The 26,198-nt window shown below is 45.0% G+C and overlaps 1 protein-coding gene and 1 long non-coding RNA gene across 4 annotated transcripts; one reads left to right on the top strand and one right to left on the bottom strand.

The window, feature by feature from the left end:
• On the bottom strand, positions 1-14,177 carry ZFP64 (ZFP64 zinc finger protein). Of its 2 annotated transcripts, XR_012662976.1 has the most exons (7): positions 13,990-14,177; positions 13,260-13,499; positions 11,721-11,882; positions 10,688-10,750; positions 9,724-9,975; positions 4,251-5,926; positions 1-2,601 (listed from the first exon to the last, which is right to left on the bottom strand). XR_012662976.1 is itself a non-coding variant. In XM_075108605.1 (6 exons), the coding sequence occupies exons 1-6, from the start codon at positions 14,048-14,050 to the stop codon at positions 4,626-4,628; spliced, it is 2,079 nt and encodes a 692-aa protein (XP_074964706.1). In that variant the 5' UTR covers positions 14,051-14,177; the 3' UTR covers positions 3,878-4,625. The 2 variants fall into 2 exon arrangements, 1 of the variants encoding a protein (XP_074964706.1); XM_075108605.1 differs by lacking the exon at positions 1-2,601 and having other exon boundaries at positions 3,878-5,926.
• On the top strand, positions 13,444-22,811 carry LOC142064067 (uncharacterized). Of its 2 annotated transcripts, none has more exons than XR_012662978.1 (3): positions 13,444-13,520; positions 14,635-14,861; positions 22,678-22,811. It is a non-coding gene; the product is annotated as an uncharacterized LOC142064067 (long non-coding RNA). The 2 variants fall into 2 exon arrangements; XR_012662977.1 differs by lacking the exon at positions 22,678-22,811 and adding an exon at positions 17,908-18,256.
• The last annotated feature ends 3,387 nt before the right edge of the window (positions 22,812-26,198 follow it).

Below are 26,198 nucleotides of genomic sequence, written 5' to 3'. Positions count from 1 at the left end.
GGAAGGTGTACCTTTTATCTACCGCGTGCTTAAAGGCAAGCACGCTCCGCAAGAGACACTTGTTATGAATTACCACGCTCTCTCAAGGGATAGTTCTGTTGATAACGTGAAGAATGTATTAAATGAATATCAGAGATTAAAACGATCTGCTTCTGCCAGCTCCAAAACACAAAGACCATTCGTGTCATACACAGAAATAAAATCAGAATATTGGAAGAGAAAATTAAAAAAAAATAATAATCGCCCCATATTAGCCTTGGTTATCAGCTGCCTTTTTTTTTTTTTAGGGTGAAGGAAAGAAGCCTCTAGATTGTTCACTTAAACATAACGCAATCAGCTAAACAATGTTGAAGCAGCACTAAGCTTTGTCTATTCATTCACACCATTTTGTTATCTTTCCTGTTTATCTTAGAGGCACACGTAGGACCAGAATGAAGGTTAGTCTTTACAATATGACAAATCTACTGGTTTCCTATTTTAGAAGGTAAACAAGCCTTTTTGTGAAACTGCAACACAGATAACAGAGCTGGGTAACGTTAAGAGTGACATTAGATTGAACGCGCGATTCCCGGACGCGGCGGCGCATCCCCTGGGCGCAGGGCTGGTGGCCAAGTACAGAGATCAAGCGCAATTCAGACCAGCGGCTTTGTCAAAATCGCTCTTTTTGGATCATTCTTGCAGCGCGTGACAATTCCGCAGCCGCAAACTATGTACAGATTAAAATTAATTAACAAGGAGTAAAAAAAATGATTAGCTTAGCATGAGGTTCTGGCCGTAAATCTGCTTCAACACATCTTAGCAGTAGAAGACTTTGGACTTTTTTTTTTTTTAATTTGTTGTTTTTTTCTTTAATCTAAATGAAAGTAAGATTTTTACAGCTAAACTATTTGTAACTTCTTATTAAAGTGGATTTTGAGACGTTTTTACCCGGGAAAGAGTTAAAAGCAGGGAACTGTTCACAGGAAACATATCATCAAGCAGAAGAGACCTCACTTCCAAGTTTATCTGGATCTCTAGCACCACCTATAGATGACACGAAATGCTTCACGCACACGAAACCCTGCACGCAGAGCGCATTTATACCGACGAGCGTATGAAAATGAACGTTACCCCTTAGTTGCCAAACTACAGTACTTTTGCACTTGCAAGCTTTCAGGCTCGGTACAATTTTCGATACCTGAAAGCTTGCCTATCAGCAGCTAATCTACCTGCCTCCAGGTTTTGAAGGTCAGAGTACCCTTCCTTTGGTAGCACAGCCGCCGCCAGCTCCAAACCCGGAGCAGCCCATTTCCACCAGCTCCTGTCCCACGGCCCAGGCAAACGCTCCTTGTCCAGCTGGAGCGCTTGGAAAGCTCCATCACTGGGGACCCCGGAGGTGCGAGCTCCTCAGCTGGGGTACTTAAAGTCTGTATGCACGTGGCTTGCAGAAATTAAAACAATTACCCTTGAGATCACCAGCCTTCATAAAATCAACCAGCAGGAAATATTGGGAAGATGGCACGGGAGCAAGCAGCTACAGACGCAGGCTTACCAGTGACAAAACCAAATTCGTCCGGGCAGACAAATTCAGATTCTTTTGTCTTACAATAAAGGGAAAATATGTAATAACTGGTATCAAAACCTAGCTCACCAGTGGACTAGTTACTCCTGTTCAAAGACCCAGCACAGGTTTTGAAAGCTGAGGGTATAATTTGCTACCACCGTTTGTGTCACTATTACAATTCGGCCAAAAAGGAGTTGGAAGGAATCTCCCACCCATCTCCCCTTGGACCTTGGTTGCAACTTACCAACTACTTTGCTACGCTGGTGCAACTGTGCGTGGAGCAGTGCTGTAAATTGGACCCCTGAGACGACCTGAAGGAGGCCCCCTCCTTCTGCAGGCCGAACAGACTTGAACTTCAGCTGCGTCGAACTTCCCCCAGCTTGCTCTCCTGCAGCTCGGTTGTCCCACATGCCACAGCTCAGCCCCGCAGGGTGCTCAGCCTCCTGGGGAAGCATCTCCTCCCCTCCACGCTGCGTGTGGCCTAGAACCACTGTACACTGGGTGAAAACATGTGTATTTACTGCTACAGGACTGAAAACGCCCCATCTTTCACTAGTGTTTACAATAACTGCTGGCCCAGTGCACAGAACACAGTACACATCCTGGCGGCTCAGATCACGCACCTACGCAGACGTACATTAGGAGGCGGGTTAATAGGGAAGAATTGCTACCTTGCCATGCATTTTAATTCACAGACAACAAAGTGTTTGATCTATGCTGTTCCAATGATCATTTACAGCCTGGATATCAGGGACCACATATAAGATGATCAAGCACTTACCTGTGACACCTTTTATCTTCCAAGCACTTTACGAGCAGTTTCAACACAGCTGAAATTAACGAGCAGGTCTGTGCTATCGGCACAACAACAAGACGTGACTGGAGAGCCACAAAACAGCAATGCCAGCATTAAAATTCAAAGTATCTAGGCTTTCAATTTATTGTTCTCAATGAATGTTTTAATGTAGTAAAAACCTCCCACCTGCTTCTATTTTTTATAAATATAGGTGTCCTCGGTGACTTGGAACTGGGTCTCGTCAGCTCCTTAAATCCCCCGGCTGTAGGGAAGAGATAATTAACAGGTAACACACCTGTTATCACCAGAGAAGTAGGAGAATGAGTGTAGGAAACAATAAACCCTGAAATACAAGTGTCAGTGAACTTAAAACTTTTGCTTCATATTTCAGGGCAGCATGGGGCTCGGAAACAAGTGTTTATGATGCCTTTTTAACGAAGCATTTATGCAGTTTCTTCCTCTAACTGGAGTGTGGTCTTTTCTGGTAGCCACAAGTGTCAGGCAGGCTGCCAGACGGTTCAAATCAAAACCCAGATTTTAAAACAAATACTATTTGGAAGGGTGTTTTTTTTTTGTTTTATAAGAACATTAATTTAGAATCAAGCATTAGGAAGGCAGAAGAAATACGGATCTCCAAAAATATTAAACTCCTATAAATAATCAAGACAGCGATACCGGAGCATTCAAGTTTAAAAACCCCTGCTTTCAACAAAAAATCAAGGTCACATTTTCAAGAGCAACCCGTACGACCGTACGTGTGAGTTACGACTGCATTTTCCGACTCGTCATTGTAAAGCAGGAAGCCTTACGCTGTACGCAGCATACGCGCCACATAGAGGGAAGGAGCGGGGAGCACCCCCACATACACAAAATAAAGGCTTTACAGGATAAGAATTTCAAACACAAGGCCTATTCAGAAAGCAGCCCTAATTACATAATCTTTCTAAGTTTTCCAAGCATGTTTCTAGCACATAAAGCAAACGTTCAATGTCTCCCACTAGCAAATATTGTGAAATTTAACTTGACTTTGATTCCCCAAGAGGGAATCTCAGAGCTGGTTTTGGTAACAGTCTCTTTTCAGTCTTTATGCATGTTAACAATTGTCCTTGGGATGCTGTCTGGCTGTGAAATGATCTCTGGTTTTTGCAGATCCAGGCACCTACAGAGCTGTCTATTTTCCCAAATTGAGAGTCTGTTCTTTAACTACGTAGTTTGGTAGCAAAGATATTATTAGCTACCACTGCAAGAATGCTCACCAGAGGGGACTATAACATTGCATAGTTCAAAATCCAGCCTAGGATTGATTTGTTAAAGAAATGTGCATCATATAATGGTGAATCACTATCTCATTGTCATCCAATCTGAATTTATGCTAGAGTTTCAGACCTTGGATTAGAATATTTTTTATTTTAAATGGAATTAATCCAATCTTTTCCTTTTTCCCCTTTAATTTGAAAAGAACAGAGCCAAAATGTAATGCACTTTTACCACCCCTGCAACTACAAACAGGCAGCACCAAAATAAAAACAAAATTTAAGTAGTGTTCGTAAAAAATATATTTGCAATTGTTTTGTTCTTTAACACAGGTGCCTCTGGCAGAGATCACTGTGCCATATATATAATCTGTAATAGCGTTCTGGCTAACAAATTAGTTATTACTGATGGACAGACAAAATTCTTTTGTTTTCTGAGAACGATCACCTGGCCTTCTGCACAAGCATTTCCAGACTAAGTGCCAGGTGCCAGCGACTTCTACAGAGATTAAGGAACAGCCCCCTTCAACTCTCCTAGAACTGCATCAGGACAGTTGTTACAGATCAACAATCGGCCAGGTGCAGTTAATGCAAACACAGCACGTAATTGAAACAAACTGCACTTAAAAATATACTTCAGTATGGCTCGGACTATTACCTTTTTGTGTGTGCATGAAAGAACGAGGCTGCCGTGAAGGTAATTCATCATAAAGCGAGGCTTTCTTATTTTAGCCAGCACAATACAAGAATCATATGCTGGGAAGCTTACTGCTTGGTGAAATTGTCAACAGCTGCTTCGATGCTCGGGTTTTACACAGAACACAGCCTCCGATCTCAATAGAGGCACATAAATATACACATCCTCTTTCTCACACACAAGACGTACGTGTCCATGTAACAGACAAGTAAAATGTGTAAGTGGAAGGTATTTGGCTTTGTAGGACAAATCCTGCGCTCGCTGTGCCCTCTGCCTTTCTGCCGAGTTCAGCCCTGCCTCTGAGACTGAAATTTGTTTAGTAATAGTACTTTGTGACTAATCCGGTATGGAGTCTGCCGGGCACAGCAAAGCTGTATGGGCTCCACTCTGAATGATGGAATAGGTCTGCTTAGGGGCTTCTGTGTGAGAGGATGAAGAAAATATGGGAGGAGGGGGAGCCGACGTGGACACCGTTATACTCTGACCTCCATCACTAACCACAGTCACTTCTGTTGCTCCTTCTTGTATCAGAGCATTAAGGCCTTCTAAGTCAGAGCAGCTGATTCCGGAGCTGGTGATGAAAGCTTGGTTTGCTGAAGCCTCATGACCGCTGACAGGAGTGGCAGGAATCAGAGTCTGATGTAAAGCACTTCCATCGCTTTGGTCGTGGGTTGTGAGGAGAACTGCTGGCTGGGGCACAGGCCCTGCTTCGCTTTGAGACATGGGAGGCGGAGGCGGTGCCAACAAACTGACCTGGCCCAGCAGCTGTAAGCGGCTGTTGGCCGAGAGGTCCTCCTGATTCGGGCTAACTAACGTAGGAGGCACGACGTTCACTGATGCAGCCTGAACGATACTGTTAGTCTGAGGGACCTGGTGACCCACGATGATCTTGACCCTTCCCTCGTTGTACGGAGAAACCTGAGCAGCCTGAAGGGGGACCTGCAGGTGACTGACAGTAATGGGGGCACCGGCCTGCCGGCCGGGATCCATCTGGAGCTGCAGAACAGCCAGTTCGTTATTTTTAGAGCCGTTATACATGCTGTGCTGCTTCTTATGGCTCCTAAGAGAATCTTCTCGGACAAAGGAAGCGTCGCACTGGTCGCACTTAAATGCCTTCTTGGCATCCAGTTTGGCAACTTGCCTGGAGCCGCCTTGCTTTGGCCTATCTCCTTCCTTCTTCTCCACCGTTTGCTTCTTGGTCTTGACTTTATCACCGTGAGCCTTCCTCACGTGAGTTGTCAGGTTGCTCCGCTGCTTGGTGTCAAAGCTGCAGAATTCACATTTGAAAGGACGATCTTTGCAGTGAATTCGCTCGTGCACTTTCAGAGCCGCCTTGTTGGAGCAAGAGTAGTTGCACTCCGAGCACTTCACAGGTTGTTCGGGCTGATGAGTTCTTATGTGGTGCCGAAGGCTTGTTTTGTTCCCACACTGAAATTCACACTCTGGACACTTGAGAGTATTTTCCATGCTGTGCTTGATACGGATGTGCGATTTCAAGTTCCCTTTCATGGCACACCGGACCTCACAGAACTCACATTTGTAAGGTTTCTCACCAGAATGCACGCGCATGTGCCTCTTCAAGTCCGAGTTGATTTTAAATTTAGCAGGACACATCTGGCATTGGAAAGGAGCATCTCCTGTCAACAAAAACCAGTTCAAATTACAGACGAGACCAAGATCCACTGGAGAGACCAACACTGTAACAAATGATGTACAGCTAACTTGTTCTAGCACCTGTAAACTCCCAACATATTTTCAAGATGTAGAGAACTTTAATGGCACAGTATTTATTATCTGGTCAGACATATTTGTCCGCAAACTCTCCAGGAGCATGCCTGCCCACATATGTTACTTTTTCACGCCTGCATCTTAGATATTCTCCATTTTTTAGTTCATTTTCTGTGTAAAATTGTTCAGTGTCCTCCAGAGAAGCGACTGAAGTTCTCGTTTGTCCCTCTTCAGCAACAATATATCCCAACTACTGTTTAATAAACACTGTAACTTTAACAGCTGCTATATTTTTGAAGTCTAAGAAAACAACATGAACACAGCCATGACTTGGGTTTACGTGACAAGGTTTACAGGGAGGCTCGTAGTTTAACCGTAAGTCTAGGTAAATGGTAGGCTTCTGCAGAAACAGATGCTTAACGGGCACCAGCCTTACTGCTCAACCACACAGGTGAGTTAGATTAGCTGACAAGAAAAAGTGATTACTTCTTTGGCCTGGTTCATGTGGTGCAGCACAGATGCTATTGCTGGCCCAGGAAGGCAGTGGCATCTCCTGTCCAGAACACAGAGACCCAGGGGCAAAAGCCCATACTGAGGTCAGGGTTTGGTGACTGCACAGCCATAGCATTACTACTGTTTTAGAGGGGAAAAAAAGAAAAACCAAAAAAAGGGATCACAGCTACATAAATACAACTGGAAAAGACAAGTGTGAGACTAATGAAACATGCGTGCAAGTCTGACTCCGGGGAAATGTGCTTATACATAACAAGTAACGTTAAGCTTTTGTTTTTCTGGCATTACAGCAACCAAGAAAGCGATATTTGCCCCATGTAGCACACCTATCAATGCTCCACAGACCACCTCAAGAAAACCTAATATCAGGTTGCAGTCATGTAAACAGGTACATTTAATATTCCTACGAGGCTTTTTTTTTTTTTGACCAATGCTTATCCAGAAACCCAACAATCTACTTGAATGTTAGGCCCCATTCTTAACTGACAAAGCATGAAAAAATGAACACTCTCACCTGCAAGACCTCTGCAAACCTATTTAGGTCAGACTACCTACATGAATAACCATTTGAATTGCCAGGATCTAAACCACTGTTTCATATTTTCTTTATTGGCACGCTTGTGTCACCACATGCATGATCAAATTAAGCTGTAGCTGGTTAGTCCATAACCAATTTCGGCGTAAAGACTAGTGACTCCGTTCTGAAGTCACTAAAAAAATCCAAAGCAAACCTACCAACCCAACTAAACAACTGTTCACTTTTTCCTTTAACCTAAATATGTAATTCTCTAAGGTCTCTGAGCATGAAGTCTTTAGGTAGGTATTATTTTGAGAAAGTGGAAGAATTGTGTTAGTAGGTTCTAAGGCACCCTTGGTGGGGGAAGGAAAGAGTGTACTTAGTTGAGCAAGCGTTTATCTTCCTCAATAATCAAACTGCAAATGGCTGCTTTATAAGTAAATATTTTATAGAGTTTGTGATAGCAGTATAATTTTGCATAATTTGCTTATCCAGCTACATATGTCATAGGTTTGGCCGCATATTTTTCAAATCACATTGTGGCCTACTGTGCTAATCCATGTATCTGTTTAATAATTGAGATACATGGTGTATTATCTATATTAAACAGATTTTTTTAATGAAGATGCACTGTTTGTTCATCTAGTTTGTTTTACAGTCTCAGCTGCACACTCAGCTACTGAATTTTTATCTTACTTTGCTGATGAAGGCACAGTATGTATTTCAATGACTGAATTTCCACGTACAGGGTAGCACAATATATGAACAAGAATTAGTAATTTTACTGAATATAGCAAAGTACATTAGTTCTGTTTATTTACAGAGCAGTCCATTACTTCTGTTTCTTCACACCTCTGTCCATACATAATCGAAACTGACAGAAGATAGCTTAAAAAAAGAGTGTCTGAACCTGGAATTATTAATAGTAAGAGTAGTTTTACTCAGATTAACAGGAAACTGATCTTTAGATGACTAGTTCAACAAGTACTGCTCCGTGGATGATCTCATGCTGAGCAACGTAGGTTACACTCACCTTCTGGAGAATGACTAATTTAATTCCAGTAACCAACATATTCTACATACCAGTCTCACTTTTCCCCTAAAACTGGCTGTGTGCATAACAGCTTTGTAACCTAACAAGGATGAAATGATTACTTTTGAAATTCTTGTGCCTCCTTTCAGCGAATCAAAAGTCCTTTTACAAAGGGGCTTTATTTTCGAGATATGGCAGAGACAACAAAACTACAGACTTGAATTTGAGCATAATTCAATTGCTTAAGATAGATCAGACTGATTCGCCAAAAAACAAAGAAGGTAGCCTAAATTCCCTTCCCAACTATTGCAATATTTAATGCCACAAAAATCTAACTCTGCTGGAAATACCAGAGAGCCACAATCATTCATGGGTTCTCCCACAGCCAAATTCAGAGCGTACCTGCCCACGTACACAAACGCCCAACAGCGCGTGCTCCTATATGGCATGGGGAAAATGCAATATCATATTCTCTGACTAGCATGTTTACTAACAGATAACTTCTCATAACAGCTCATAATATTGTGACTGACCACAGCACCTCCTTATACAGCAACAGAAAGAGGGAAACTTGTAGAACAACTGCCTGACAGTCCTGCCTGTTCCATCACAGCAGATTTGTGAAGTATAAAAGATTCTTTTCTGCTGGAGACAGATTGGTTTAACCCTCCCCTCCCTCACAATGCACAAGGGATTTATTTCTTTTATCTACTCAAAATAAATCCCATCTTGCACACATCTGAACTAATGTTGTTTAGTACTTGAATTCAGAATCAGAGGTAGGATAGGTTCAAAGCTAATCTAGTAATCACTGAACCATAACCACCTTGCAGCTAAAATTCACAGAACTAATCAAATGTATAAAAGACAACACGGAAAGTAATCCAGTGTCCTGGATTAGATGAAAAACAACATTCAAAGACAACTGTACAGCAGTATCTTTACAGCAAATCTCTTCGAGGAAGAATCTATGAAAGAGAGACCTGATTAAAATGAAACTTAGGCAAATAATGCAAATATAAAATGATACAAAGTTTATAAGCCTGGAAGCTAAAAGCTTTCTGTCTGTACAGCAAAAATGACAGGGGCAGAATATACTTCTGGCTGCTCACATAATGCTGTTCATGCCCATCAGGCTGCACTGGGAAGGTACCACAAAGCAAGGTCAAAAAAAAAAAAAAAAAGAAACTTAAATTGCTAATTACTTGCTAATATACTGATGCAAGAAAAATTAAATTACGCAGCTGAGGTTTGCATTGATATAACTAGTTCAATTACAAAGTAATTTCAGTGTTTCTAATATAGTGGACCAGATTTGAGAGACACAGGAACTGAGATGCTCTTAATCAATCCATCAATTAGATCCTTCAGCTCTATTGGTTTAAGAACGTCTAATAGGCAGTTTCGAAATCAATACTGAAGAAAATCTACCAAGAGTAAGATCCGTCTTCTGATTGCTTCCAGGTATTTTTAGTAGAGCTGTATTGCCCTACTAGATTCTATGCCCAAGAAATTCACAAAAGCTGGATGCCTAGGTGCATTTGAGGACGCGAATAGGCCCTTTCGGGCATCCTGACACCTGCATACCTTTCCAAATCTTTCCTATGACCTTCAAACCTTTACAGATTTTAGTATGAACTTACCCGTGTGGGATCTGAGATGCACAGTTAGCTGGCTAGAGTTGCGGCTAGCGTAAGGACAGATCTGGCATTTAAAAGGACGCTCGTTGGAGTGAATGCGCTGGTGCTTGTTGAGACTGCTGCTGTCAGCAGCGGCATAGTCGCAGTGCTTACACTTGTAAGGCTTCACCCCGGTATGAGACCGCATATGCATCTTTAGCTTATCTTTACGACTAAAACATTTGTTACAAACTTCACATTTATGGGGCTTGTCTCCTGAAACAGACAGAAGAGCATCAACACATCAAGAATTTTCGCACCATAATGATGTTGTTGCAATAATAATAATAATAATAATAATAATAATAATAAAAATAATAATAAAAGCACACACTAAACACTTAATAGCAATGGGGCTAGTTTTCAAAAGCTGGATGTTGGGTTTCAGCACCCATCCTATCAGCTAAGGACTCTTCCACGCTCCAGAAGGCTGCATGCACGACTGCAACAAATTTAGAAGACCCTTTGGAACTTGTCCCTTTACAACTCTGAAACTGCAGTTTAGGGGGAAGGGAGCACCATACTAGCTACTACGAAGTTGTTTAATATCCCAGCTGAAGCCAGGACAGAAGTGAAATGTTGGAATCTTTGTTCCATCTGAAGAACAAACTAGGTTTATGTACCAGCACCACCATGCTGCACCTGGATAAACACATGGTCTGCACCTCAGAAATTTAACTGTGCCTTAAATTGGTGCCCAGTGTTTGTGTTTCATAGCAGTGAGTGGTCCTGCCCACAGTGGGACACGGCTTACCCAAACAGGGCACTCCCCCAGCCACAGAGAACTACAATACTAGAAGGTACAGACGTACGTGTCCATTCTATCTAATTTAACTACAGCTACATTATTTTGTAGGAAAAATACCTTTTGGCAAAAAAGCCAAAATGAAGAAACGAACCGAAAATAGAATATAGCAACTATATAAACCTGTGTGTGTTCGTAGATGACGTTCCATATCCTTCATGCCATAGGAAGTCTTGAACTGGCAACCTGAAAAAGGTAAGATTAAGATCATTAAATTAAAGGAAAAATCTAACAAAATAATAAAAATATCCTACCATATTCTGAGCATTATGTTTCTTTCCAAGAACCTTTTCTTTAAAATTCAGTATTAACAGAAAATGAATTCCCTACCTAGCTTACTCATATCTGCTTAAAATAGTGACCAGCCTACCTAAGAACTTGAGTTTTCTAATGCTCCCCCCAGGAGGCAATTCACTCTCTACATTATCATTTTCTGCGAGGTTTGAAACAAATTCTCTGGAACCTCTGCCTAGGATTTGAGATGTCCTTTAGAGTACACAGGCGATGGCAGGGGAACTAATTAATTCCACGTATAACTTCAAGTCAGTGCAACTGGGAACTCGGGTAACAGCTCACTGTTCAGGAATTCTCTCCAGTTTCAGAGCACAGAAATGAACGCGAAGCATTTAAAACGTGCCTTTCAAGTGAAGGCAAGCTTGCAAAAGAGACTGTAACTTCTGCTACCATTCATGTGACTGCTCATCTACATGGCTGTCTCTGCACACGTTTTTGGCATATTTTGTGGTTTCTACTCATTAAGGTCTCCAAATACTTTGGTTGAATCCATCCTTATAAAAAGGCTAACTCAGCAAAGAAAACGTGTAATGCAAAAGGCGCGTACTCGGGCAGTTAGCGAAGGGTAACAAGGCTCTGCTCTTACACGGCTCTGGGTGCGGGCACAGGCCAATGTCTGCGCACAAACCCACTGCGGCACCGCCAGGGTATACCACGACACAGCACAAAGCCTAAGGACGGGTGAGATCAATAGCAAAACTACTACTGGTACCAATGGTGGTTCCTCGCAGCCTTCGTAAGTTAGCTGCCTTCCAGATTCGACACCTTAACCGCTCCAAACAGACAGAGCTGCCGTGCATATCTCTATACAAAACCTATAAATTTTAAAATGAAAAGGAAGGAGTTTCAGTCCACCTCTTACCTGGATAGCAGCAGTTTAGTTTCTTCTGCGTAAGTGAGGAAGTGGATTTTCTTGAGCGCGCTTTTGGTGGTGTAGAGACGATGGCAGCAGCTGGAGGCTCGCTGCTCTCACTGGGCAGGTACGTTTGATAGCCATGCTCAAAAACAAACTCTGGTGCAGAAACTAAACACATGAAAGAACTCAGTTTGAGAACGCTAACTTCTCCAGTCAGAAAAATCAAATTATTTTCTGGTTTTATTAACTACACCTCTACTGTGTTTTTGCCAGCAACATTCCTGTTCCTGGCTTCGTATTCACCTGGGGGAGGGGGAAAAGGAGAAAGGCTTTTCTCTCCCTTGCTATCCCGCAGCAGGGAAAATTCTGTCGAGACCAGACGAGCCACTCTGAGCTTAGTACAGGCCTACTTAGGCCCACTTGTCTCCCTCTGAATCCTATCTGACTGCGCCCGCCGCCTTCTTCAGAAGCTCAGTTTCTTCTGATGCCTGTCCAGGCCTTATATTAATAAAAGTGTGTTTGTTTTTCGACACCGACTGTGCTGCAGCCCAAAGGAGAAAAAACCCCAATTATTTATATGGCAAATGTTGTCAAAAAGGTATCATGTAAACAATTTCTTTTTTAAATTGTTGAAAAAGTTCAGCCCCTTTCAACTACACTGTTTTTAGCTATTACTCACAAGAATAACAGGTGGAACTATCTCAGCCAAAATAGCAGCTTTTAAATCAATTAAACAACACTACACCCCAAAAGGGCAGAAGGATATAACTGCCCTCATTTTAAAGATGAGTAAACATGAAGCAGAAAATGACTCATCCAAAAGCCACACCAAACTGAGGGATTATAATACAAAAATTCCTGGAAGCGAGCCCTGAATTCAGTTTGTTTCACGGCTTTTCCAGATTCTCTGCCCTAATCTGTCTATCCAAATTAAAGTCAAATAATTTGGATTTTAGTAAGGTCCTAGACCTAAATAAAATAAAACAAAACTATATATAGAAGGGCAAATCTTCACACATGGAACAAAACTAAAGTTTTATTTAAATGTCTGCAGGATCAGGACCTTGCTTGAGCCTTCACATAGGCAGAAATTTTGAGTAATATTTTTCCTGCCAATTAGTTGTGGGAGCAATGTTAGGGAATGCAGTGTTCTCACATAAAAAGCCCTGACAGCAATTCTGTGTCTGTTTTTCATCACAAGCGCTCTTAAAAAAAAAAATAAAATGCATGGTAATTTGATTATTTTTCTTAAGTATTGACAATTTTAATTAGTTTGCACAAGCTGGTTATACAACACATTAGACTTAAGCAACTCCCTAAGTGAATTTGCTAACTGAGACGTGACTTAAGTAACCACTGTCACACCAAAACCAAGAAGGCAGCACGCCACTTTTGGGGTTATTTTCCCCCTCCTTTGCGCAGGTACACGCTGGCTCAGGTGAAACCCGTTATTTTAGCTTAGCGTGATGGGGACACGCCACGTAACGTCGCCGCTTGGCACGAGTTGAGTTGCTTTCAGGCTCCTGGAAGGTAACACCAAACTACCTGTGATGGTTTGGGTCTCCGAAGCGATGGTCCGGGCCGCGGGTTGCGCCTGTGTCGACGGCACCGTTTCTTCCGACACAAACTGGACCGTACTGGTGGCCCCGGCCGTGGCACTGGTGAGCTGGCAGCCGCTTTGCTTGTGCCCCACGAAGGCATCGAGGTTATTGAACTGCTGCTTGCAGATGCCGCAGATGTGGATGTCGGGGGTGAGCTCCACCAGCACGGTGGTGCCGCCGGGAACTGGGGACACACAGGAGCAGGGTCAGGAGCTCGGCCCGAGGAAGCGGGGAACGGGGTGGGGGGGGTGAGGGGGCTGCGGGCGGGAAGCGGGGCTCCCCCGGGGGGCCGCCGGGGCGGGAGAGCACGGCTCCCCTCATGGTCCCGCGGGGGGTCCCCGCCGCCGCGCCGCGAGGAGGGCACTCGCCGAGCGACCGCGGCCTGGCTGCACAGAGCTCGCCCGGGGCCCATCGCCCCGGACCCCATCGCCCCGGGCCCCCGCCACCCGTCCCGGCGCTCCCGGGCCCGCCGCCCCGCCCGGCCTCGGCGAGCCGCGGCGCTCACCCAGATTCCCGGGTTCCCCCCCCACCCCCCAGCCAGGTTCCCGGGCTCCGCTCCCGCCTGTTTCTTGCGCTACTCAGGTTTCGGGGCCTACCCAGACCCCGGTTCAACGCGGCTTCCGCCGCCCGGGCCCCGGAGCGCGCATAGCCCGCTGGCGCGCAGCGGCACTTACACTGCACGGGGCCGGGGAAGGCCGGCGCCGCCCCCGCGCCGCCGCCGCCGCCGGGGTTCATGGCGGCAGCGAGCCCCGCATGCCGCCTCCGCCACCTGCAAGGGGCTTATTACCGGCGGGGAAGCTCTTTCTCCCCCTACCCCCCCCCCCGCGTCTCTCGGCCGCCGAGCGGGGCGGTGCGTAGGAGCCGAGCATGCTCAGTGGCAGCGGCGAGGCTGCGGCTGCCCTGAGGAGCTGAGGGCTCCCGCTGCTGCCGCCCCCCCGGCCGCCGCCGCACGGGCGGGCTCCGTGCAGGAGCATCCCCGATAAGCCAAACCGCCCTCATTAAACCCCAAAGCGGGGTTCGCGGGTTCCCCGAGAGGCGAGTTGCCCCGTGTGTGCCCTCGCTGCGGGGCCGGGGGCTGCCCGGGTCGGCGCTGAGGCGGCCGCCCGCCCGGCCGTGGCTGACGTAGTGGGGCTGCGGCCTCACTCCTCTGCCCTTCTCCCCACAGGGGCCTTTATCTGAAGTTACGGCTTTAATTAGACTAGCAGCGCTTCTGGGGTCTTGGCGATGAGTTAGGGCTGATGGTGGGATTAAATCTTCGGGTGGCAGAAGCTGAGAAAACCAGCCTTAAGTTTTGGCCTTTCTTTGGGGCTGTATTCCAGGTCTTCATGTGAAATGTTCACTGCCGGCACAACACTAATAACTGTGCTGAGACCCAAACTGGCTGCATGGGCGTAATTCTCAGAAAACCACTCTGATATTGCAGCTCTTCTTATCGGTCTCCCGTTTCAAGAGCTCTCTTAGAGCCACGTGTCCTCTGCAAGCCCTCAACCTTTACTTTAGTCACGCTCACCCCAAATCTTGAAGACCATTTCATTTATAGTGCCAGGTAAGAAGCTGGTACCCACTGAAGTTACTGGAAAGCCTCTCTGTTATTTGAGTGGGTTTTGGGATGTAGCCCTCTGTGGGCAATACAGGCAGACGGTGTTGCTCAGGGTTGGAGAAAACTCTTCCCTATAAGCTTTTAGGGGGGATCGACATGTTTTTTTGCCAAGTGTGTTTAGCACTTTGCAGCAATAAACTGGCTGGGTGGTTTTGGAGCGCCAGCTCACTGAAAGTTAGGGTGCTTTGCCTTGTATTAAAAATGCAGCTGTTCAGGAAAGACCCACAGCATTATACATACACCGAGGAGAAAATAGAGATCTGGGAGTCAGATGGCGTTTACCTCGGGTAGATGCCTTTTGATACTTGAATTTCACCAAGCTGTAAGACACAAAAAGCTCCATTTGCACGTGATGGGTAAAGAGTCAGTGTCTGGCAGCTGAAATCCCTGACAGGCACATTCCATCTACGCGCGCTTTGCATCCAATTTGGGCTCCTGCTGCCTTCAGACTCATGTTAGGCACCGATATTTCTTCTGTGCTCTGGGGAGCGCATGGTAGTGGGGAAGAAAACACCTGGTGACATGGGGATGAAGCAGCTGCAGGGGAAGCAGGATGGATTAACATGGGTAACTGAATCCCAGCATCCCAGAACGGCAGGGGCTGGAAGGGCCCTCTGGAGCTCACCCCGTCCCACCCCTGCTGGAGCAGGCACCCCCAGAGCAGGGGCACAAGGCCGCGTCCAGGCGGGGGGTGAATGTCTCCAGGGAAGGGACCCCACAGCCTCTCTGGGCAGCCTGTGCCCCTGCTCTGGCACCCGCACAGCAAAGGGGTTTGTCCTCATGTTCAGGTGGAGCTTCCCGTGTTCCAGCTTGTGCCCGTGGCCCCTTGCCCTGGCGTTGGGCACCACAGAAAAGAGCCCGGCCCCATCGTCCTGACACCCGCCCTTCAGATATTTATAGGCATTGATGAGATCCACCTCAGGCTTCTCTTCTCCAGGCTGAACAAACCCAGGTCTCGCAGCCTTTTCCTCACAAGGGAGATGCTCCAGGCCCCTCATCATCTTGGTAGCTCTCCACTGAAGATCATACAGTGTGGACAAACACGAGTGGGAAAACAAACTATTAACACTGCTTTCTCCTTATGAGTTTAGTTTTGTTGCTGAATGGTTTTATGGCTGTATAGATGTAACTGTGTATCCATTAATAAATGCAGCATAGTTTGTGTGTGCGCTAAGCATGCCCAGAATTTCAAATGCCAGTTCATATTACGGTTGAAGTTTTATTTTCCTGGGAAAGAGGTGTCCACTTGACATTTCCGTTGACCCATTTTGCCAAGACAGTATAGCACAGACATGGGATTGTTCGGGGGCCGAGATAAGACACAAAAGGTGATAATCCTAGTTCCGGCCTTTGACACATGCTAACTGTGTTCGACTGCACATCATAGTGCCGGCTGCGAGCATCAAATTTATCTCACTTCAAGACATCAGGTATATTTTAATCTGATTTTAGATTAAAAATTTGATCAACACATTAAAACACTAACGAAGAAGGAAGCCGCATGAACTCCGCCCAATGCGTATTGAATATGGAACATTACTAGGAGTTTCAAAATTTGCTCTGAATTCCCCCTCTCCCCACAATAATAAAAATTAAGGAATTGACATTGATTCTGGAAAAGCAGATGGTTTTACGTTGGCATGGCTACACAGCCAGTACCTGTAAAGCACAGCACAGAAATAGGAATACGGTTAGTGCTGATGAGACTGTTTTGGGAATACATCCAAAAGAAATTAAATCTTAGAGTAAGAGTAATCAACTTGAATCTATTTTTCCACAGTATAGATAGAACTGCAGGACTGAGGGCTGACTTTTAACTCATTTTGCTGTTTTTTCCAGAACACTATGACCCATTTCCAAAGCTGGCAGAGTGTCTGCCTTTCGGTCTATCTACCAATTACAGTTGCAGTCGCAGGTGTACTTTGGAGTACAGCATAACTTATTTTTCTCTATTTCTCCCTCCGTTCCATGCCTTTTCATTAGTGTACAAGCCTGCTTAGCATGATTAGAGAAGAATAGGCATTGTTTTGCTAAAAGTGAATTTTCACTTACCCAAGGACCTGCAATGACAGTTGGGCAGGCTGCGTGTCCCCTTTCGACTGCCAGAACAAATACAGCAGGGAAAGAGCATTGCAGCTGTGCTCACCGATGTGCTTGCTCTTTCAGGCTGGGCGTCAGGGTAACAGCACGTAATTGATGCGGGGATGGTCTGGGGTTGCCCTGCCGAGTCAGATACGAATGGTTTCGTGTCTGGTGCGTTACGTTACCAGCTCTTTTAGAAACATTTGCTACATTATTCAGCTGGACACTATTAACGAGATGTGTTAAATTAACGTGTGGGAAGACGTTCAGAGCCAACCGTACCGCTGCAACTGGCATCTGAAAGAGGAATTGCCTCCACCCCTTCCATCGTTCCTTCCAGCTGTCTTGCAAATAGCGCCTGGTCAGTAGCAAGCCGAACTGCTTCGTTCCCTGCGCCGGCAGGGGCTGAAGGCAACTGGAAGGAAAGTTCTCAGTCTTGGACTGCTCTTGCGTTGTTCTTCCCCTCCTTGGTATTTCCCAGCAAGTACAGCTCGGCTGGGGATTTCCAGGCTTTTTTTCATTGGGGGAAGAGGAGGTGGGGCCAAATGACTCCTCGTCACAGGGACACTTGAATTTTGATAACGTCTGGGCTGGGAAGGATTTTTCAGGTGCAGGCAGCTCCGTGTGGTTAAAAGCAGAGGGGAAAAGGCACCGGCACAAGAGGAACCAGTAGTTTGCAGCGCAGGTGCCCCTGGCTCAAGTCTTTTACAGCTTTTTTAAACCTTTTCTATATTAAGGGAATATTAACTGTCAAATCACCTGCTGGGTTTTGTTTTGCTTTTGTTTTACATACATGGTTAGAAGAAGAAGAAAAACCAGCCAATAGGCACTGACTTCAACCTAATGCAGAGCTTCAAATATTTAACAAAATGCCTCGTGTCTTTGGGATAACAGCCATTGCTTTTTACAGGAACGCTGACATACGGCGCTTCCAAATATAAGAACGTAAGGACCCGTCGGTAACAACACCAGACTTGCAGTTATACCACCTCTTTGCACGAGACTTTTGAGTGAAATGTGCGCAGAAGCACACGGGTACGTGCATAACGTGACTTGCAGAGGTACCGGTGCTCACTTCCAGTGAAAGCTCCCGCAGGCTGGCCCTGCTCGCGGCTCTGTGTTTCAGCAGTACTTCAGCAGCCTGGTAAAGGCTCGATCCTGGCTTTGGCATGAACATTGAAAACATCATTATCACCTTATTAATAAAGAATAACACTTACAGATCAGGACTTTACTGAAGAATGTTATGGACGGGGAGTTTTCATTTTGCTGGATGAGGATCGATGTATAACACCGCACCGGGCACTTGAGTCGTCCGGCAGAGCTCTGCTGAGATCACGCTTCACGCTCTTTCCAGACTTTAAGGCATAAATCAGTATGCACGTGTAACCTTTGTCACCTTTAACCCGACTGAAATGAAAATACCGCAGCGCTTCGGGCTCCCCCCAAGTGCAGTACAAGCAAACAAGGCCCAGAAAAGACAAATGTCAAATCAGAGAGGGGCATGAAAAGTCAGGCCTCATCAGAGCCTCGGGGACAGGTGCTGTTCGCGGGCACTGCTTTGGGCGGCTGCGGCCTCAGCACTTTCCTGGAGACAGACATTTATGTACGAGAAGAAATGGGTAGACTTTTACCGTCATACAGAGCTTCCCTCCACCCTCCCCGTCATCGGGGATCATGCAGGGGCAACACATCCTACCCTCAAGCTTGGAGAGAAAACCAACAACCCAGACCTACTGAAGCAGTGGGAAGGGAGGTATCGGTGGAGCTAGACAGGAGAACAAACCCCGATGTAGAGAAAGGCCTTTAAAATATTACACCATGTACTGTTCGTTTGCCTTTTACAATAAGTGGAGCAGGATAGGTTTAAAAGAGAAAAAAAGAAAGATAGAAACCGGAGGTGTAAGTGCATAAATGAACAGAACATACCAATAAGATGTGAAAAAAACCCAACAGTGTCGCAAGAAGAGGATATAAACTTGCTCATAAGCTTGCGGTCACTGAAGAGGGGAAGCTTATCTCTCCTGAAGGCCCTGGTGCGAAAATGTCACAAGTGAGACTGGAACGTGGCCTCGGGGACAGGGAAAAAAGGAACGTAAATTGCAATTAAAAATTTCAGACGTTGAAGATGGAGTCAAATGAATGGTGGGTTTAGAGAAAAAAACCCAGCTAATTAAAATAACTTGAAGACTCAAACCCCAATTTTTAGCATTTCATAATTATATTGATGGATAATGACATACACGGCAACATAAATGCACCCAGCTCAAATTAATTATGTTAAAGTAATAGGTAATCTGCCTCTGTGTTGATAACATATAATTATGATGATGTTTTTCAAATGTTTTAAAATAATGTCATTTCAATTCATAATGCAGGGTAGGGATTTTGAAAATGTTGTATAAATAGCAAATACATTAAACAGCAACGTCGTTGCTTTCCTCTACAGCAAATAAAGTCTAAGTAGTCAGTGTGTACCCTAAGATAGCTCTTCCTGCTGTGTGAACTGTAAAATAACTTGATACGAAAATATTGTTGACTGAAATAGCCCATCAACAACTGTGATTAAACCTCAGAAGAATACTGTAGCAAAACAGAAGTGTATTTTTATGTGGCGATGTCTAATTATTCATTGTCAGAAAGCAGACCTAAATCCATACGGGAAGTTTTCAGGGGTTTATGGGGTTAACTACGCAGCTATGCTTCGCTGTCTTTCACACAACGGAAAATACGCAGTTATGATTAGAAAACTTCGCCGTATTGTTTCAGGATTGAATTCAGTTTCTCAGGGAATTTCTGATTCTCTGCAGTTTGCTTCCCAGCATGAATTGCCCCGTCCCCGCTGGCCGGCGGCCCCGGGAGGCGAGGCCGGCGCCGGGTTACCGCGCGCGCGGGAACGAGTGACCGGTTCCATCGGCGGACGCGCACCGAGCTCCCCCTTTCCCTGCGGCCCCAGCGGGTGCGGAGGCGGGCTGCAGCGCCCTGGGGCTTTGGGCGTCAAAATCCTGTTCGGGATCAGGCTCTCATTAGCCTTAAGAAAATGTTTTATGCCCCCTTTTTTCCCCTAAGAGTTGTGTGGGCTTCAGATTTTTGCTGATCTGGAGTATCCCTAAGCTATTCTAAAATCGTTGTGTTTTTTTTGAGCTTCGTAATCTTTTTTTGTTACTGTTGTTTGGAGTCTGTTACCTACAACTCACTTTTTCTTTGCAGACCGTTTCCCTGCCGGACCTCCCCATCCTTCCTCCACCTCTTATCTCTCTGCACCTCTGTTTCAGTTCTTCTTTTCTAAATGCAAATTGGCTGCTGCCGTAATCTGAACAAACTTTTAAAACAAACTTAGGTTGTTACGATGATGAATATGTCACACCCGAAAATAAACTAGTTAATTTGCGGAATATATTCCGGGACATTTTGTATAAATATAAAAGCACAGTAAAACTCCACTGGGATAAACATGATAACAAATAAATGCTGGATCTAAGATTGTACAGCTCCAGTCTAATATTTAGTCATTTTTATTATTATATTTGGGTTAAAAATGGAAAGCAACACCAGCAGAGGGACTCCCTTGATACTCAGTGGAGCTTTGCCTGCTCCCTGGCAGGGCATAGAGGTAATTTTATTCTAGAAGCTTTTGAATGCTTTACAAGTAATAGAAACCAAGTGGGAAAAGCATATTCCATATTTTAGGTCTGACATTCTCATAGAAAAGAATATATAAAAAAAAAATTAAAGATTCAAAATACTTGCCTGTGATTCAGTACCTAAAGACTTTCTGGTGTTTTTCAGAATTCCCTTGAGACCTATAAATGCTTCTGAGCTCGAAGTACCCATTGTAGCTATAGTCACTTATGCCACTTCATCAAACTAACGAGCCATTGAGCGATGCTATTCCCAGGCTCAACTCTGCCGGGGAGGGAAAGTAGAAAACAAAACTGAAATTTAGACAGAATGGAATTCCTAAGGGCCAGGACAACTAGAATTTATTAATTCATACACTCCAAACTTACCAAAAATAATCTTCTTCCTTCAGTTTTTCCCTATAAATCTTACCATCTCTCACGAAGTCCGCACGTGGAGGAGGCGGCAGAATTTCGCTACGAGCAATGCCTATCGACTTGCCAAAAACCAGCTTTAGCGGGTTTCCTCGTCACACAACCACGGCTCGTGCAAAGGTCCACGGAAGAGGGATGTTTTGCTGTCAGATGACAGCAAGAAGGACTCTGCTTACACCTTAGCTGTTAGATATCAAACCTCTCCGACTTCTGAATGAAAAGACTTTCTCAGCTAGATTAGCTGATGATAGCTAAAAATAGGAGAAAATTCCTTTGGTATTGTGTAATTAGACGTCATTTATCAAGTACTGGGGCCTGGGCAGCTGCAGCTCCTGACAGCTGCAGGTTTTCCTTACAAGAAAAGCCCTGTTCTGAGTTTGTGGGGTTATTCACGTGAGCGAGAGTTGCGTTTCTTTCTAGGCTACTGTAGATTACATGTGATATTGTTCGAATGATAAACAAAGTGTACGAGACACTTCCTTTGCGTGCAAATTTCAGTTAGCTTGGCCAAGACGCGGAGAACTGACTCCAAATCTTCTTTGTCAGAAATAGCGTGCAAAGAACTCTGCTTTTGAACTGTATATAGTGCTATTTTTACATAGCAGTGGAGGGTGTTCCGACTAGAAAATTCTATCTACTCATCTCTCATTATCAAGGTATTGAGCTTGCTCAGTTCTGATATTAAAATAATAAAAAGAAGAGGTTGTTTTTTTTTTTGCACCACAACTTAATGCTGCTATGCTTGAACCCAGCACAAAAAAAAATAATACTAAAAAATCACAGTCCTTCTGGAAGGAGGCTTTAGCTTTGTGTGCACATCACAAGATGTCAGTACTTAATTTTTTCAAGCACTTGAAAAGATCATGAAAAGGGTAACGACCGTGAGGGGGCAACATCTTAAATTCCTTTAGATTAACATCTGCATGCAAAAATCACAGCTAGGGAAATACTATCTGAACTTCAGCTGCTGCTCATTTTCATTTTACAATTAAATCTTTATCATGGTAATATTCCCCGTGGTCATACGTGTTTGCTTTCCAAGAATCCTGTAACACATTCATTCAGCTATTACCAGGCTTCATGAGTTTCGGAGAGTGTGGCAGCATATTCACTGGAAGCCAATTTTAAATTTGCATCGGAAACTTGAACTTCAGAATTAAATTTTTTCAGTCAAGACTCAGAAACCAAGAGCATCTTCCTGAAGGAGGAGAATATCCAATACATAAAACGTATTTGCTCATAAAGAGCTACAGAATAAAATGTAGCTCCACAAACTGTATTCTGAACATATATAGTGGGGGGGGGGGGGGGGGGGGGGAAGATCTTTATATAAGTTCAGAAATAGACAAATATGAAGTATTTACTAGATTAAAAAAAAATTAACCTGGATCTGAGTGACCCACCTGAAAGGTCCGACAGTAATGATAAAGCTGATGAAAATGAACCTTTCGTAACTAGGATCTACTTTCGAAGCAAACTGGCTCTCTGTTTCTGCTTATTTTTCATGATTTAATATAAAACATACAGAAAAATAAAAGTAGGGTAACATTTGCTGTGTTTTTCTTGGAAAAGGGCAGGTGAGCCGTTGTCTGCAGCATCTCACCTTCTCTCCCTTTCTCCTTTAGGACCAGCACAGCTCTTAGGACTTGCTGCAAAACCTGTATTTCTGAAAAAGCCCTTGGCACGGGTGCCGGCGGCCGGGAGAGGGTGCTGTTTGGTTGCAGTTGTCATTTTTTTCTGTTGGTACGGCACGACGGATACAATTGAGTATACTTTGAAATCTCCTTCCACACGTTATTTTATTTTAGGCTCATTAGTGTGAAATTCCATTTTAAATAGCGTAGCCCAGCTCTGAAAACTTCGATGCTGGCCTCAATCCTTGCTCAGCTATATTAGGCAGAACACCTGACAATTTTAACTTCTAGAGGCCCTTTGTGTCTTTTGACTAGTTGCTACCTGTATCTTACGATATAAAGGTAACTTCAGGTAACGTAGTTGCTGTTCCCTGGGGTTCTCATGGAATTCTCATGAACACGAGCTGCACATCTAGCAAGGATATTTCTATGAATGCTCACAAAGAACAGAAATATCTCTGACAAACAAGCAAAGGCATGAAACCGCATTGCTCACGAGACTTCGCAATTTTTCGGTTTAAAATAACTTGACTGTCATCATCTAATTAACAGTCTCCCCCCCCCAGAGGCGACTATGGTTACCTGCATTTTGCGCAGCAGGGGAGACCGAGGCGAAGGGGGCTTAGCAGCGGGAGCACGGCTGGAGGCAAACGTCCGCCTTCAGACCCAGCAGCCCAGAGAAGATGCTGCCATTTTCCAAGCCCTCATCGCCACCCCCAGCGCGGGACATTCCCCCTTCCACCACCTTACGCAGGGCAGTCGTCGTAAAGGCTCCCTGCTTTGCTTTAGTTAACACGGTGTAAATCGTCGCTTTGCTCCCTCGGTTGATTTTGGGTGGAAGGGGGTGGGAAGCGCCCAGCCGGCTCGGCTGCGGGGCTCGGAGGCTGCGGGCTGCTCCGTGGTAGCCCTTCCACACCCGTAGCTGCTTCAACATACACCCTCGCAGCTGCAGCTCAGATTTATAAGACGAGGACTATCAGGCACACCGGCTTATGATATCCTGTAGTAATTAGTTAATAACAGGTCCTCGAGGAGGTTAGGGTCCACCCCAGGTCTGAGCTACACACTTCCAGCCCTGTTTTAATTGCTGGGGAAGGAGATGACTTGATCTCCTTCAGGATCGCACCCGCTCATCCAGCTCAATCTCTGCATACTCAGCTGGGCATCCATCCCAGGCGAGGCTTGTCCCGTGCGGTGGGTCAGCCTCTCTGCCCAGGCTGGGCTTTCACCCCGAGTCATTCTTTTGACTCCGCTGCTAAGAGAGAACCACAGCAACGGCTTCAAAACCCGAGGTGGAACCTCCTAAAAGAGCGGTGGCAGCTGAGTCAGAGCAGCAGGTGAAATCGTCAGGCAGGGATGGGCTGGCACATGGGGCGGTCCTGAGGCTTGGGGATGGGGTGGGGACTTCCCCTCTATTTATGGAGGTTTGAGAGTTTGCATTGCCAAATCACGCTGAAATTCCAAAGGCACTTGATACCTGCAACTATTTGTTACCTAAAGCCCCTTCCTCTGAAACACCTTCAGAGCTTGGCTGTGGTCAGTAACGGTGAACAGCCACTATCCACTCTGTAAAAAGTATTGTTTTCTTTGGAAAGCCTGGGGAGCAAGCTTGAATTTACAGTTGTTACTGAATTAGATTCAGCAAGTTCTGTGGGCTACTTATTTAACGGGATCTAGCAGTGATTCATGAGCCACTCGCACATCTAAGCTTAAAATGGTTGGTTGTCTTTTACTTTCTGAGCGGGGGAAAAAAAACCCCAACCTGCAAATTTTTCTAGCTGACATTCTTTGAAAATCAGCAACAGTTTGTGGAACATTTCAGGGAGAAGCGATCAAAATCTTCTATAATTTATGGGGCGACCCAGCTTTGCGTGGGTTCCCGTTAGTGCTGCCTCCTGTTTACGTTCAACAAAAGCTGAACTTGCAGGGGTTGCGGTGCCTTTGCTTCGCAGTTTGTGCTGCAGCTGTTCCGTGCAATAGGTAAAACGAAAGGTTTTAATTAAAACTGACATCGCTGCGCCTTGTGCTGCTGGTGACAGTCCTGTATCATGAAAAGTATGACGAGAGGTGTGGAAGCCCACTGGACAGGCCTGCCCTCCTGTTTGCATCCCAGCGTTAATGTGCTGCTCAGTCTGGTGAGGGAAAACATCCCTTCCATTGTTATTTTCTTTTTTGGTGGGAAACGACTTTCTGACGAAAATCACCATGCAAAGCATGTGAACAAATATTTTTAATTTCTAATTTTGGCCAAAGACCGAAGGAAAAAAAAACCGAGGTCACCCGGTGGTTTTGAAACTAGCAGCAAACAAGGACGTTCTCCATCAGTTCCCAGCAAAATGTTTCCAGCTTTTCAAGGAAAAATAAACCAGCCTCACAGATTTAACTTTTCCGATTAAAAATCAATTTTTGACAGAAAACCACTCTGATTAGATTTAATGAGAGGTGAGCAATCGTAAATGGCATCCTGTGTCTCCGAATTATGCGTTTAGGTTCAGAGCTGCCCTGCAGCCTCCGTTTAACACCAGAAGGACCTGATTCGCAATCTTGTTTTGTACCACTATGACATTTCAAGGATTCACAGGAGCCGGTTTACTGCAGGGCAATGCCCGTTAACCCTGCCTAGCAGGGCACGTGAATTCTCAATTACGCGATGCCGTGCACCCTCTCCCCATCCGCTTTTCCATTTAAAGCTTCACTTTTCCATTATAAAGGAATTAAAATATTTACGGGAAACCATTGCATGGTGTAACTGCGCAGAGTCACCGCACTGGTTTTAGATCCTGTTACTGCGTGTGCAGCGTTTGGGGCTTTGCTGTGCAAAAAGAAATCTGGTGAGGGACCCAGCAATCTTTAGCCGTAGTACTGCCCCATATGGACTTCATTAGCCTATAATTTCCTAATGTATGTCAGAGATGAAGCTTAAATGGTCCTAAATTGTGGGGAAGAAGGCATGGCTTAAAAGGACAATTTCTCACCAACTCGTTTTGTGCACTCAGCCAATGAAAAAAATATTATTCCTGATTGCATTATTTCTAATTGTAAATATAATTATGAATGCATAAACTAAGCCACTGAGGCGTGCATTTAATTCTGAAACCTGAAGTCATGTTTCTACCAACGTATTACAGTGAAAAGTCAAATAGCACAGGGTTCCTGTTGCTAAGAAATTGCAAAACTTCTGTATCCTCTGTTATTCTGCTCACAGTCGTTTTTGTTTGCTGCTGCTCAAAAGCGTACTCAAAAAGTGACCAAAATCAGAGCAGAACAACACATCAACAATGATTTAATAAACATAAATTATGTGAAAGTGTTCTGGGGGCGTCTGTAATGACTGACTTCCGTGAGTGTACCATATTTGCCGGGAAGAGGGGGATGCTGGGCACAAGGGCGGCGGGCAACGTCCAGCTGACGGTGGGAGGCCAGCCTGAGGCCTGAGCCAGGAGCAACGTTTGCTCATTTTGGTATGTTCTTACGCTCCTCGTTGTACCGCAGAAAGAGAAAGACAATCCTAG

Source organism: Phalacrocorax aristotelis, chromosome 13 (genome assembly GCF_949628215.1).
Source record: "Phalacrocorax aristotelis chromosome 13, bGulAri2.1, whole genome shotgun sequence".
NCBI lineage: Eukaryota > Metazoa > Chordata > Aves > Suliformes > Phalacrocoracidae > Phalacrocorax > Phalacrocorax aristotelis.
Note: the sequence above shows the minus strand (reverse complement) of the source record. Positions and strands in the feature narration are given on the sequence as shown.

Excerpts from the sequence above, each read along its gene's own strand:
- ZFP64 (XM_075108605.1), bottom strand. The coding sequence starts at position 14,050 with ATGAACCCCGGCGGCGGCGGCGGCGCGGGGGCGGCGCCGGCCTTCCCC. Across the intron at positions 13,500-13,989 it reads CTTCCCCGGCCCCGTGCAGT|TTCCCGGCGGCACCACCGTG; the intron begins GTAAGTGCCGCT and ends GTGTGTCCCCAG. Across the intron at positions 9,976-10,687 it reads TCATCTACGAACACACACAG|GAGACAAGCCCCATAAATGT; the intron begins GTTTATATAGTT and ends TGTCTGTTTCAG.